The following is a 15,677-nucleotide window of genomic DNA, read 5'->3' on the forward strand; positions in this document are numbered from 1 at the left end:
CTAGAAATAACAAAGTTCCATGCTAAAAATACTAAGTATTTTTCTAGGAGGAGGAAAGCAATTTTATCTCAAGATATGTTTTATTTTTTATCATGTATAATGTTTTTTATTTAGGGCCAGGATGCCAGCCCAGCTGTGTGTGTTGGCAGACTAGCAGGATACTCCATTGTTATAATCGGTGGTGGTGTAGCTGTGTTGATCCCAGGATTTTTTTCATCTTCTCCTCCCTCATGCCAATGACTGGAGAGAGCTGTCCCATCAACATAATTAAACCACCCCCAACTAGCGGCGGTAGCTAGGTTAGCGAGAGAAGCTCTCCTGCCAATATAGTGCTGTGCACACTACCACTTATGCGGGAAAACTTTTATGTCACTCAGGGGTGTGGTTTTTTCACACCCTAGAGCGACATTAAAGTTTTGCCCACATAAGTGGTAGTGTAGACATGGTCCTTCTCTCTCTTGATACACTATGGCAGCTAACCGCCCCCACCCCAATCATGCATAAGTGAACTAAAACAGGAGAATAGGGACTGGGAGTGGCTGGCTCACTACAAAAGCAGCTTTGCCTCTCCTGGAATTGACACCTTCTCAATTATTGGGAGTGGACTACATCCACCCTGATCGAATTGGCCCTGTCAACACTGGTTCTCCACTTGTGAGGATAGTTCTCTGTGCCAAAGATGCAAGTAATAAAACTACTGCATCCAACGTGCAGCATGATTGATTGTGTAGTGGCTGGGATGTGGAGGAGCAGTGGGAGAGATGGAGGTTGCTGACATAATGTTTTCAGAGTTTTTTGTTATCAACCATGTTTTTAGAATCACTTAATGGAGCCATGAAGAAAGTTTGTTAAGAGAATTACAATAATTAGGCTGTTCAGCTAATAATTATCCTGTGTCTCTGGGCTAGTCATTGGACGTAATCTATTTAGAAAAGTAGTTTATTTATCAGCTTTTCTGCATTTGTGCTTTACACACTGCATCTTTTGATTATTAAATTGCTTGTCCTAATATTCCTTTGCTTGAAGTTTAACCTCATAGTGTTGCCTTCACTCTGGTTGGCTCTATAGTTGAGCAATCCAAGGGCAGTCAACATTGTAGCTTTCCTAACTAGAGCTGGTGATATTTGTGTGGCGAATAGTAAATTCACTGAAAACTGCATTTTTTTCATGTCACTGAAACTATTTGCTAATTTGAGTTGAATTTAATAAATAGTTTCAGCTAAAAAAAAAATTGGGGGAATTTTTTTTAAACCTAAACTGCTTGTTTTGACAGTTTTGAAATGAAATGTTTTGACTTTTCATTTCAAAATGGCATTTTGTTTCCAAGTTTAGATTAAAAAAAAAAAAAGTAAAAAAAAAACCAAAAAACAACAACCCCACAACCACCTGAAAATGATCCAAAACAAAAACTGACATTTGTATATGGTTGAACAAAATATTTTGTTTGAACCAAAACAATTTCCCCCCGCCCCCCCTTTTCTGGTGAGGAAAAAACTAATAATTCAATTTTAGGTTCAAATCAATTTTTTTATTTTTCACTTTGGCCCCCAAACTGAAAAATCAGTTATTTGCTCAGTTCTATTCCTAACTCATTTTATTTTTAGAAAACGTCTATTCAAAAGCAGATGCCCTGCTAATTGTCCTGCATGTTTTGGGTGGTGGGTTGTGTGGGGATTTTTTTGTGCAAAACTGCAATCACTGCTGGGATACAATAACTGCAACTGAGTCAACTTCATTCATTGTTACTGTTGATATGTGTATTAGGGTTTTGCTTATTTCTTACTCTAGCAGTATAATAAGGCGTATGGTTTTGTTTATAATTGCGGATGCTTTTCTAAGGCACGCAAAGGCCTTTAGATATTGAGCACCAACAATTTAAACATTATTAGTATTAATGGCCTGTTTCCCTCATGGAGCACATCAGGCAGGATCTCTCAAGTTCAGCAGTTTTGGCCCTGGTCAGTATCTGGACGGGAGACACCCTGGGAAAGGCCAGCGTTCTTCATGTAGTTGTGCTGTGATTTTAGTAAGCGGTACTTGTACTCAGTTCTGAGACAGTGCCATATTATGGCTTTAGGGAGCAGCATGCCATCAAAGGAGCCGTCTTTAGAAGGGAAGTAAAGTTATCCATTTTTACTAGCTGTGGTAACTAGTAAATTCAGCTGGATTTAATATTTTTGTGCTAAAGTGGTATACAGTGTTACTTTATATTGTCCAAGGTGAATTACAAAATTTACATGAAAATCTGTTCCTAACTCTACGTGCAGAATCCTTCTTCGAACCAAGAAGAGAGAGAATTCTTCACAGACTTTAGTTTTAACTAACTTGAAGAAAATTAAGGCAAAACTTTCTGGTGCTGAATACCTCCCGCAGCATGGTTTTTGTGGGTTTTTTGTTTGTTTGCTTTTAATTTAAAAGGGATTCTTTTTGAACTTCTGTACCTCAAAGTGGATCTGCTTTTTGAGACTTGATCCCTTTACTAATCAGTTGCTGCATTTGCTATGTGAACATTTTTATATTTAAGCTCCAAGGTGCCAAGGTGTTTAAGAGAAGAGTGACCTGTGGCATTGTACTTTATTTCCTAAGGTGCAGGCATTCCGTGTTTTGGTTCTGTTTTTTTAAAATCTGAATCCTGCTATGTTACACTGAGAAATATTGTGATGAAAACAATTTAATGATCACTTATATTTTCATGCCTTCCTTATTATTACACAGAGCAAAGACGATTAAGAACACAGTTTCTGTGAATCTAGAGCTGACTGCAGAAGAATGGAAGAAAAAATATGAGAAGGAAAAAGACAAAAACAAGAGTTTGAAGAATGTTATCCAGCATCTGGAGATGGAACTGAATAGGTGGAGAAATGGTAAGAAACAATGAAACAAAATATGTATTTATTTTTCATTCTAGATGTTTAAATCTTTCTTTGAATTGCAAAACAGTCATACAAGTTTTCAACACAGAAAAATACAAAATTTCCAAATGATGATGAACTGGTAATACACTTCCATGATAAGTGATTATTCAGTCTACTAGGTCCATATATATTACAGAACCAGAAAAAATGGAACTAATGACCTGCTGTATTATTTGCCATAACTAGCAGGTTTTTCGCTCAGAGGAATACCAGCACTGGAATAGGAAGTAATAAATCAGGATTGAATTGGAGTGACAGTTGTATAAGGAAGTTTGCACAGCGTCTGTCTACATTGTTCTAGTCTCAGAACAGTGCTAAAGACTCACTTTCATGAGTACCTAATTTCACCATAGTGTCTTTGGAGAAACTTTAAAGCCTTTGAGTTTGGGGATGGATGTGCATAGCAGCTTAATTGATGTATTGCTGTATCTTCTGCCTTTGTTTAATTGATGTTGCTTACCACTTTGAATCACGGTGCTAAAGCAGAATAATTCCTTTCAAGATCACCACTCTGCAAAGTTGGCCATTTTAATTGCTCCTTAGACTCTTTAGATCACTTTTGCCCTTAGGGGATATGTCTACACTGCAATTAAAACCCCTGGCTAGCCCAGACTAGTGGACTAAGGGGTTGTTTAATTGCATTGTAGATATTCTGACTCAGACTGGAGTCAAGATGAGAAGGTCACAGAGCTCAGTCTGCAGCTCGAGCCCATATTTCTGGATCTCAATTACATGAGCCCAGGCCAGCTGGCCTGTGCCAGCCGTGGGTGTCTAACTGCAGTGTAGACATACCCTTTGTGACTGCAGGTGCCTTCATTGCCCTTATGGGGAACAGCAGCCTTAGCTGCCTCTGTGCTTATCTCAGTATCAGAGGTGGTCACAGTCTCTTCTAAGGGTTTGAGAGAGGACAGAGATGATATTCTTCAAAAGCTAGCTTGTCACTTTCCCAAACTGATACAGTTCAGAGTAGATAAAACAGAGGTCCCAAACTCTTCCATAATAAGGGCCATATTTTACAGAGAAAGTCTCATGAACAATCTGCTTCCTCCTCTTCATGAGTATGTAGACAGTTTCCCTCAGATTTATGATTGCATAATGTCTGTTGCAACTACATCATTGCTTATGAGGAAAAGTAGTATTAGGGAAGTATATATTTTTAGTGTCTCTTAATGCTGTTTAGCAGTTGAGAAAATTAGGAGGAGTCCATGAACAACAATTTAGGAGCCTATATAAGCAATATCAATTATTGCGATATGGATTTTTTTAAAAGTTTCAGGTCTCTATTGCACACTTTAGGAACATATGTAACAGAGAATTAAAACTTAAAATATGAAAAACCAAAACAAACCCCAAGCCTAAATAATCAATATTGCTTTAAGTTTATGTTTATCACACTTAACAAACATCTAATTAATGGCACCTTCAACCTCACAGCAACTGGAACTGTTGATCTGACCATCAGGCTGCAACCACTTGCAGCCAAGCCTAGGAATGCCTGCCATTGTCTGGGTCATCCTAGTCTTGCCTCCACTGGTTTAGCTCATTTCCTGGTATGGTACAAATCTCCTGACTCTTTAACACTCAGGTGAAATGTTTATGCTGCTGGAAATCCATAGGTGCAAGGAAGATCCTAGTTTTCAACAAAGCTTAACAAAAATCCTATATAAAGATACTAGTAATATTGGAATTGGACATGTTGGTCATCCCTCTCATGCTCATACTTGTCTGTAATAACTTTTCGGAAAAGATCATTTTCTGCATTTGGAGTTGATAAAAACACCCAGATGGGGCAAAATATTGGTATCTTTTAAAAAAAATTTTTTTAAAGCAAGATCTGAAAACAGTCTTTTGTTTAATTTTAACCTGCAAATTTGGTGTGTTCCAATGGCGTTGCTCAAAAGAAATGAAGGAATTTGTGATTAAATGATTTTTTCTATATTAATCACTAAATTGAATTCATTTACTGCAAATGAACACAATTTCAGGTAACTTTTCTAGAGCATAAATGGTCATCTGATAGCTGCAATTACATAGTTGCTTGTCTAACTGCATAATGAATGGAAAATTATATTGTCATTTATTTGTTACTGCGGCCTTCAATTAGGTACATCTGGAGTAACTGGGCTGTTGTAGTCATGAAATCGTATAGCATTTACTTGGTAAATAAGTGTGAAATTTATGAACAAAAAATGTAATGTTAAGATTTTTTTTCCTGTAGGAGATTGTCTCTAATGTGGTTTTCACTGTGGTTTGTTACAAAATAATTAAACTAGCATAATAACAATACGTACAACTATTATAAGGCATCTAGCTCCAAATTTCATTTTCCTTTAAACCAGTGTAAATCTGGAGTAACTGCACTGAAGTTAGTGAGCCGCTTTAGATTTACACTGGTGCAGCTGAAAGCAGAAGCTGACCTCTGGAACTGCTATCACTAATTGCACAGAGCTCTGTTCTCTTCCAGCGTATCGACAGCTTCTGGAAGTAAAAAGCTGCACAGCAAATTTTGGAGCTAGACCCATTATTTCAGCTGGCAAAACTGCAAGCAGTTTACAGTATCTTTCATAAGTACTAAAATTCACATAGGGTCACAGGAAGGCACAGTACAGGAGATACAAACATTTATAAAGGATCTTATTAATTTCTCACCTTTATTTTTATTTTTTTAATCACTATTTTCCAGCATGGAATTCTACTTTCTGGTGCCTCTAGTATAGCTGGCTATCTCCTAGGTGTGAGTTTGGCATTAGAATAAGCAATCTGTTAGACTGCATTAGAGACTGACAATCTGATCGCCTGCCCTCCTGTGACTTTCAGATGGAATTTCTGTGGAGATCAGTAAATGTGCTGTTCTGAGTAGCACAAAGAGTGGAATTACTATTCCATTCTCTGCATAAGGTTCAGTTCATATAGCGGGAGAGAGGGTAATTTGGTAGATAGTTTCTGGGATTGAAATTTCAACATGTAAATGCCAATTCATAGGATTTTATCTATTCCAGCATTCTGACAAATAGTGACATTTCGACAAATAGTTAACTGTGACTATCTTTACTTAATACTTGACTGCAGTTTTTTCTTATTAAAAATAAACTGTAATTATGGGAAAAACCACTTGAATGGGGTCATTACAAAAACATTTTTTTATTTCAGACAAATCCTGTGTGTTTCTGCAGCTAGTAATCGAAAGGTTAATTGTATGCAACACACAAAAAACGCTGGTAATCTGAAGTAAATGCACACCAGTGATTTGAAAACCTTTGAATTTGTGGTCAGAAGACAGATCAATTACACTCATTCTGAACATCATATGTAAAATCTTCATTGGGAGGAGGCAACTGCTTTTGATTTTGATGAAAGCAGGAGAAATCAAACCTTTCCGTTTATATAAATGCTCTCTTTCCCCAGGTGGTGTTTGTGGTTGTCTTCCTTATTACAGTCAACTGACTGTAATGATAGCTTTCTTGGGCCATCTCTGGAGACTCAGGCCACTTCCGTGCAGGGAATATTTCTCCATTAATGCAGTGAAATTGCCATGGAGACAGTTTGTCTGGTGTGTTGAGTCTTGTGTAGTGCTGGGAATTTATCGTCTCCTAATATGCTTGTATGTTTGCTAAGTGTAACTTTCTAAATTTCCTTTCCATCCTAGAAGGACCAGTAGCATTTTAGAAAAGGGAACAAAGATGCATGACTGTATGCAGAGTAACCAGCTCTTACAGCAAACGTGTTTTTTTTTTTTTTTTTTTTTTTAAATGTATGCACTTTCTCAACCCCAATTCTGTCTCACTGGCCTGGCCTACAAGCAGATTAACTGCAATCAGAAATATATTATTGGCTGGCTGGCTGACCTTCTGAATAGCATTGTTTGGTGGAAGGCTCCATAAAAGGTGACTTTCTGTCCAAATGAAGCTGTAGTAGAAACAAAGATGTGTGCACAAATCCCAAGGACAGTCAGTCAGCACCAATTAAGTATGCACATACCCAAGGACAGAATTTGACTTGTGTGTTCCAGTAAGAAGGATAATGTCATATAATTTTAAGATCCAAATTTTGGTGGTGGTTGTTTTTTCCACACAAAGCAACATGAATGAAAAAGTTTTTCATTTTAATTTTCTTTTTTGGTTTTTAAAATGTTTGAACTTTTTTTTGTAGACGTTATTTACACACCTTGGGAACCCAAACATAACAACACTGTTCTAGTTCCCAAGGGCAGAAAGTATCTGCTTTCATTGTTTAATATGAGTGAAATGCAAAAGCTAAATCAATAGCATAAATGGTGAAAAATAAATTAGATTTAACATTTTCAGTATTAATTGTATAAAGTGATCTCAGCAATGTAGACAAGGAATATTTTTAATGTAGGATTTCTATGTTGCTTGATTTTGTGTTGTATGTCTAATAATTTCGTAATTTTTTTAAAGCTTGAAAATTTTATTTTCTCACTAACTTTGTCTGATTACATCTGGGAAACATTGATCATTACACTCCCAGGCCCTATTCTTTCTCCCAGGGTTGAATTACCATGTCTCCTTTTGTTTTGTTACATTTGCGTTATTTACTTGTTTACCTAGCAGTGTTATGGATAGTGTCTGCAGAGTTGACAGTGACTGCTAGTTATTTGATCTGTGGAACAACAATTTGGTAGGTTCTGCCTTAAACTGCAGATATTCTCTAGATTTAAAAAAAATCTTCATGCAGATAGTGGAATTTAACCCTCCCAAACCCCATACAATACACACAGTATTTACCAACTAGAGGAGTGTTCCCACCAGATTATAATGAACATCAATTCAATTTTTGGCATTAACTACTTGCCTGTTCCTTTTCAATGAATTGCACAGACTAGTAATTGGAATGCACATATGTTTTTGTAAAGAAAATATTCTTCAGAGAAAATTCTTCTGAAGAAAAAAGTTTAAGAACATCATATCTAGGTTTATTCTGCAACTGCATACCGATCTAAATTATTGCACTTTTGATGCCCAGAGTTACAATTTCCTGGTTCAATCTCTGTGACTGTATTGGAAGTTTGCTGTTTTCATGCAGCTGTTTGATCTTTGTATTCTAGGGTGACCAGATGTCCTGATTTTATAGGGACAGTCCTGATTTTTGGGTCTCTTTCTCATATAGGCTCCCATTACCCCTCATCCCCATCCCGATTTTTCACATTTGCTTTCTGGTCACCCTGTTGTATTCCTATAGCAGTACATAGGGGTGGGAAGGAGAGGACAACAGGAAAATGGGGAAAATAGATACTTAAGCCTAATACGCTTTAAAATTAGTCTGATTTTTTCCCCCCCTCTTACTTACCATAACTCCTCCTCCTAATTACCAGTGGGGGTGTGTGGCCATCCCATCCCTGAATCTGGCTGAATAGCTGTTTTTATGGTCTCTTCCTTCAGGCTCCTCTGACTTGCACTAGGGACCAGTGTGACAGCTGAGTTCCTGGCCTCTTGTCTAACCCTTGTTTTCAGAAGTGCCTCTATTTCTCATGGATTCTAATGACACGCTTCCTGTAACTGTTTCCTCTCTGCCACTGCAGGAGAAGCAGTGCCTGAGGATGAGCAGATCAGTGCTAAGGAGCAGAAAAATCTGGAGCCATGTGACAACACACCCATCATTGACAACATTGCACCTGTTGTTGCCAGCATCTCAACTGAGGAGAAGCAGAAATACGATGAAGAGATTACCTGTCTCTACAGACAGCTGGATGATAAGGTCTGGAAATTGTTTCTCTGAGTCTGCTCTGTGTACGTAAACTGCTTCCCAACAGTCAATGGGTACGTGTCCCTAGCTGTTTCATTATCAGTGCTGTATCCTTCCCAAACTTCAAGATGTAGTCCCTTCTATTTACTGTGTAGAATAGTCCTAGCCTCCATCTTCACAGCTTGCGAGTGACGCACATGGCTGCCTACCCTCACAGTGGTGAGAGGCACCTATGAGGCTGCCTCTCCCAACAGGTGAGGGGGCTATTGGCTTATTCCAGTTTTTTATATAGTTTTAAGAAACGTTTTCTATGCTATATTCTTTTATTTAAACTAGTGTCTGTGTGTGTTCTTGGCTTGTAAGCATATCTTAACTGCCTTCAATTTTCTTTCTCAAAGTTGCTCATTTTCAGTCTATCTGTAGTGTGGAACTGTTTGAACTCCTTTAGGGATTTCTCTGTGTTGTGTATAGGAACTTTATGTTCTCACTGCTGTTACTCTTGAGTGCCTCTGTTTATGGTAAATACTGGTCCTATGGATTATTTTTTCCCCTTATGCAGTCCCACTGTGACCATAACTGCACAGCACAGTAAATAGACTTTGACTATCCTGTTACTGGTGAATCATCCTAAAAACAGTAGGCTCATCTGATATTTACAGCTTGATATTTAATACACACTAGCTGATATGAAAATAGAACAAGGGAGAGCCTTCCAGCCCCGTTTGATTTCTTTTTTTTTTTTTTTTTTAACATCTAGTGAATTTTGGGATAAGAGCCATATAATTGAAACTCACTAAACCTCTAGCAATCCACCATTTTACATAACTACTTGGTGAGGCGGTCACAGATTTTCTATATTTTCATTTTGAGCCTCATGAATTTTCTTTCTTGGTGGGTAGAAAGCAATCCAGGATTCAAAGTCCCACCACCAGATCTGCTGTATCCATCTATTTTACTCCACACTCTCATGTATGTCTCTATACAGCTCTCATTGAAGTCTAGGCAAAGATTGAGATTAATTTGTAAGGTTCTGACCCATTTCTTCCTGAATCCCTCACCTTTTCCAGGAGATCCAGAACCCACATCAGTTATCTACCACCTCATCTCAACATTATTTAGGAGAAGGTAGGGAAGAGAGCATGAGATACAAATATTAGATTTTAATTTAACAAGTAAAATCTAAGACCATCCTTTAGGTCTTCTAATGAATGCATCTTGTCTGATCTATGTCAATCTCCTAGAATGCAGGTACCTTGGGACAGGAGTCTTTTATTTGTCTTGTGCAGGTCCAATACATTATCAGTACTTCTCAAATATATGAGAGAGCAATTTGTAGGGCACCTATCATTCTGAATAGTTGGGCTTGGGTGACAAAAGAAAATACTTCTGTTCGGGAGATTTTAACTATAAGCATATATGTTAGGAGTGCCAAAAGATATGAACATTTTTGGCAAAAACTGAGGATTGCTTAAAAATATTCCTGAACCAAAACTTCATTTTAACTCATGTATTTTATTCATCAGGATTGTCCAACACAAATGGAAAATCATGCATAAAAAGCTGCATTGGCTCTGTGTCTGCTGATAGCTAAAAGCTGTTGGACTTAGGAGAGCACAGGGACTGCACTTGTCTCTGAGTCCTGAATGCAGTGGGAGAGAGTGCTAGGGCTACTTGAACGTGTGCTTTCCATTGTGCTCTTGGACAAGGACCATGCACAGTCTGACCCCAGAAATATCAAGCAGTGTTTTAATCTTTGATTTGATTTTCAAAATACCATCTGAGCCACTTGGTGAAATTGCAGATATTCCACATAGCTTATCAAGAGGTGTAAATTCTAGTCATAATGTACTTAACTATTTACTCTCCCCCGTCCCCTCTAAACCCACACAGGCTATATTATTCTTCAAAGGACTAACTATAGATGTTCTAGTCACTTGCACTTTTTTTGAGATTTATTTCTTCAGGAAATATAGGAATGCACAATTCAATCCATTATTACACTATTATAGGGAATAATGAAGGGTGGTGATTTTCCCTAGTATAAAAACAAGGCATTCCCATTTATAACTCACAAGAACCCACATTTTATGTTTACAGGAAATCTGAAAGACCATCTGAAGTGTTGAGAGTGAAGTGTCCTATATACTAGCTAGCTAGCCTTGCCATCAGACATCAGTCTATGGTTTAGGATGGCCGCCAGGAAAATTCAGAATTCTGATTGTCTCTGATGGGACACAAAAGCAGCCACTTAGATGCTGAGTTGCTTTAGAGATAGACATCCCTCTTAACAAGAGTGGATGAGAGTGACTTTGTCAGCTGCCGGGATTGACCTGTCTGTCTGAATCCATGCTTTTAGAGAATATATTCAGTGGAGTCAGACAGCTCTGTTCTACTTCTGCATTCAACAACAATGTCTAACCCTGAGGATATTGTCTTAACTAAAAACCTGAAATGTCAATAGACTTGAACACCTGGAGTTACAGTAGACACACAAAGGTGGATAATGTTTCCTTCAAGGTCTTTGGTAGGGAAGGAAAGATATAAATGTAACAAAGTGTACACATTCCATGTTTTACGATGTATTTTTTTAATGAAGTTCAGGGCTGGCCCTAGTTCTTGTTTAATAAACCTATCTCTAATCTATTTCCTTTCAGAATAGAGCAGCAGACATTTTTATAAAATAATATTTATATTATCACAGCTAATTTAAACTTTTGAAAGTCAAACATGACGGTAAAACTGCTGACTGATCTTTCCCTATAAAAGCAGCTCCGTTTTAGGGGCACCATGACTGTCAAGATTTTGGAACTCTTTCAGTGTAAGCAGGGAGAGATGAGATATGTGTGTGTTTGGAAAAGCCCTTAACTGAAGTCTGCAATCTTAGCACTGAAGATCTTGTTGTGTTATACAATTACAAATTGACTGTTACCAGTTTGTTTGCTTGATGCAGTTACTGCCATTCCAGTGTCTTAGTCATGATCTGAGGCAAGCCTGCTTAGCTACATGTTATGATTTTTATTGAGACGTCTAATCACTAATGTATTTTTTAACCATGCTGTTCTTTATCATTCTTTTTCTTTTGCCCATCCCTATTTATACTCATTTCATTTCCATCTTGGGGCATTACTGTTGTCCAGGTCCTGCAAAAGAAAAGAAAAGGGTTCAAATCCAGATTACAGAAATAAATCTTTTTATTAAATTGCAGGATGATGAAATTAACCAGCAGAGCCAGTTGGCTGAGAAACTAAAACAACAAATGTTGGATCAAGATGAGGTAAAAAATCCAAAGAACCTTTGTTATAAAAGTTTTGTTTCACAAAGAGCTTTTGTTTTTTAACATTACTGTATTAGCTATGCTGCTAGATGTCATAACTGGCTAAAAATCTGTTTCATAAGACAATGGTGACCTTGTGGCACCTTAGAGACTAACAAATGTATTTGGGCATAAGCTTTCGTGGGCTAGAACCCACTTCATCAGATGCATGGAATGGAAAATACAGGAGCAGGTATAAATACATGAAAAGATGTGAGTTGCCTTACCAAGTGTGTGGACAGTTGCCTTTTATGTGACAGATGGAAGGATTTAAACTTTAAATTTGTTAGTCTGGTCACCTTGAGATTTTGAAGTCTAAATGAGCACACATTCAAGTACACCATATTGCTGGGCCATAATATAGAGGAGGGTTGGGCAAACTACGGCCCATAGGCTGGATCCAGCCTGCTGAGCCGTTTTAAGCCGGCTTGTGAGCCACACCACGTGGCTCAGCCCCACTCCGGTCAGGGCGCAAGGTTAAGGGTTGCACCACCGGCTCTTGGAAGCCACGGCATGGCCCTGCTCTGGCTCCTGTGTGCTCCAATGGCCCCGTCTGGCGCTCCAATGGGAGCTGCAGGGGGGGTGCCTGCAGATGGGGCAGCATGCAGAGCCACCTGGCTGCAGCTCTGCCTAGGAGCCGGAGAAGGGGCATGGCACTGCTTCCAGGAGCCACTTGAGGTGAGCGCCGCTCAGAGCCTGCACCCCATAACCTCTCCCCGTGCCCCAACCCCCTGCCCCAGCCCTGATTCCCCTCCCACCCTCCAAACCCCTCAGTCCCAGCCCAGACCACCCTCCTACACTCCAAACTCCTCATCCCCAGCCCCACCCCAGAGCCCGCACCCCAACCCCAATTTTGTGAGCATTCATGGCCCACCATACAATTTCTGTTTCCTGATGTGGCCCTCGGGCCAAAAAGGTTGCACCCCCCCCCTCCAATCCCCCCGATATAGAGGATGGTAACTCTGGGCTTTTGAAAGTGAGAAATGCTGGTAAAACATTTTTCAGTATGTTTGTCTTGTAAAATGCAAGCCAAAGGTGGACGTTAGCCAATTACCTGATTTCCTTGGGAATGCTGACGCTTTAAAAATTATTACTACTGTTGAATTAGTAATGCCCAGGATTGGGAATTACTGATGGGTAGGCTGTACAGTTTAGTGGAGTGTATGTGGGAAATGGAACCAGTTTTTCTTGAGTTTTCATCCTGGCACTGCCACTGATGTGCTCTGAGACCTTAAGTGAATCAGTTAATATCTCTTTATATCAGTGTCTGTGTCAGAAAAAGGAATGTGTGTGTTTAAATGCGGGTGATCCTTACCTACCTCACAGAGATGGTAAGAGGATACAGTAGTAATTGTGTGAAGATGTAAAATACTGTATAAATGCTAAATCACTATTGCTGAGCTTCCAAAATGTAGTTGTGGTATTTTTTCGGAAAATTTGGAGGAGGTGAAATGTTTCATAGTGAGTTAAATTCCTCTATTTTGTGCTGTGCTTTCTTTTGCAGTTCGACACACTTTTTAAAAAAATATTTTAAGCTTTTCTTGGGTCAATTTCTGCTGTTAAAGCAGTGTAAATACAGAGTAACTCTGATACACCAGTGCAGCAAGTGAACTGAGATCAGTTAAACAGAGCAAAATTTGCTCCTTCACCCACCTCTTATCTTTTTTGAGAGTTCTTCCTGCTTATTCCCCATATTTCTCACATCAGTATACAGACATCTAAGATACTGATTTGATTTCTCCAATGTTCTCTCTTTTCTCGCCCATATTCCTCCTGAAATGGCCCATGCTCTACCTAGATTCTGATCCTTGTTTTTGACTTACATGTGGGCTTTCGTCTCCCACTCCCATCAAATCTAGTTTAAAACCCTCCTCACTAGGTTAGCCATAGTGTAAAAAAAGAATTATCAGAAACCTAGATGAACACAACATGTCTCACCAATCCATTAGAATTCTTTGAGGGGGTCAACAAACATATGGACTAGGGTGATTCAGTTGCTTTAGTGGTACTTGGACTTTCAGAAAGCCTTTGACAAGGTCCCTCACTAAAGGCTCTTAAGGAAACTAGGCAGTCATAGGATAGGAGAGAAGGTCCTCTCATGCAGGGATGGCTCCAGGCACCAGCGCATCAAGGTGTGCCTGAGGCGGCAAGCCGCGGGGGGCTGCCTTCCGTGGCGTTTCTGCAGGAGGTTTGCCGGTCCCGTGGTTTCGATGGTAAATCGGCGATGAGTACGCTGAAGGTGTGGGACAGGCAGACCTCCCGCAGAACCGCCGCCGAATCCGCGTGTCCGGGGCGGACCTCCCGCAGAAACGCCGCCGAAGGCTGCCTGACTGCTGTGCTTGGGGCGTCAAAAAACATAGAGCCGCCCATGCTCTCATGGATCAGTAACTGGTTAAAATATAGGAAACAAAGGGTAGGAATAAATGGTCAGTTTTCAGAAGTGAGAGAGGTCCCCGAAGGATCTGTACTGGGACCAGTGCTTTTCAACATATTACATAAGAAAATAAGAATGGCCATACTGGGTCCATCTCGCCCAGTATCCTGTCTTCCAACGGTGGCCAAAGAGAGGTTCTTCAGAGGGAATGAATAGAACAGATAATCATCGAATGATAGTGTGGTAGAAAATTACTCAAAATAGTTTAATCCCAAAGCTGACTGTGAAGAATTACAAAGGGATATCACAAAACTGGGTGACTGGGTAACAAAATGGCAGATGAAATTATGCACATTGGAAAACATAATCTCAACTACCACTCTCAAGAAAGAGATCTTGGAGACATTGTAGAGCATTCTCTGAAAACATCTGCTCAATCTGTAGCGGCAGTCAGAAAAGCTAACCATGTTAGGAACCATTAGGAAAGGGGTAGCTGATTAGACAGAAAATATCATAATGCCTCTATGTGAAGCCATGGTAGGCTTGAATACTGCATGTGGTTCTGGTCATCCCATCTCAAAAATAATGTATTAGAGTTGGAAAAGGTTCAGATGGGGGCAACAAAAATGATTAGGGTATGGAACAGCATCCATACAAGGAGAAATTAGAAAGACTGGGACTGTTCAGCTTTGAACAGCTGTGTCAACCTGCGGAACTTGTTGCCAGGGGATGTTGTATGTTCAAAAAAGAATAAGATAAGTTTATGGAGGATAGCTCCATCAATGGCTATTAATCAAGATGGTCAGGGATGTAACCCTATACTCTGTCAGAAGCTGGGACTGGATGACAGGGAACGATCACTTGATACATTGTCCCTGTTCTGTTCATTCACTCTGAAGCATCTGGCACCGACCACTGTCAGGAAAATGGGATAGGTGGCCCATTAGTCTGACCCGGTATGGCTATTCTTATGAGTGTCTTGATTAGTGTTGCATTTCACATATTGCTGGCAATAATACTTCAAATTACGTTCTACAACTTGCTGATGTGTATTCTTAACTTTATAGGGTTTTAAGCCATCTACTTCTGTTTAATAAAATAATGTAGTCCTTTGTGGATCTAATGTCTGTAAGTCTAATTTAGTGTCCAAATCTCACTCATTTTCACTAGTTCCCCATTTGTATAGTTTCTGTACTCCTGGGTTCTGGCATCTTTTCCTACCTTCAGTTCTTGGGCTATTTGTATCACTCTCCTTTTGGATGTTTGTTTACTTGGGAGTCTGTTGTATTCTAGCTCATCTCCTGCCTCCCTCTGGATCCTTATTTAATATTAGTTTGTTTTCAGTGGCCTCTAATCCCTGCCATGGTGACCA

The 15,677-nt window shown here is 39.4% G+C and overlaps 1 protein-coding gene across 7 annotated transcripts in view; it reads left to right on the forward strand.

Moving 5' to 3' along the window:
- KIF5C (kinesin family member 5C) overlaps positions 1–15,677 on the forward strand; it is a 121,433-nt gene that overhangs the window by 72,078 nt on the left and 33,678 nt on the right. For all 7 annotated transcript variants that reach the window (XM_045032317.1, XM_045032319.1, XM_045032318.1 and 4 more), the window contains 3 exons: positions 2,716–2,864; positions 8,455–8,630; positions 11,824–11,892. In XM_045032317.1, the coding sequence (XP_044888252.1) occupies positions 2,716–2,864; positions 8,455–8,630; positions 11,824–11,892 (394 nt within the window). The remainder of the gene's footprint in view (positions 1–2,715; positions 2,865–8,454; positions 8,631–11,823; positions 11,893–15,677) is intronic.

The sequence above is a fragment of the Mauremys mutica genome, chromosome 10, assembly GCF_020497125.1.
Source record: "Mauremys mutica isolate MM-2020 ecotype Southern chromosome 10, ASM2049712v1, whole genome shotgun sequence".
Lineage (NCBI taxonomy): Eukaryota > Metazoa > Chordata > Testudines > Geoemydidae > Mauremys > Mauremys mutica.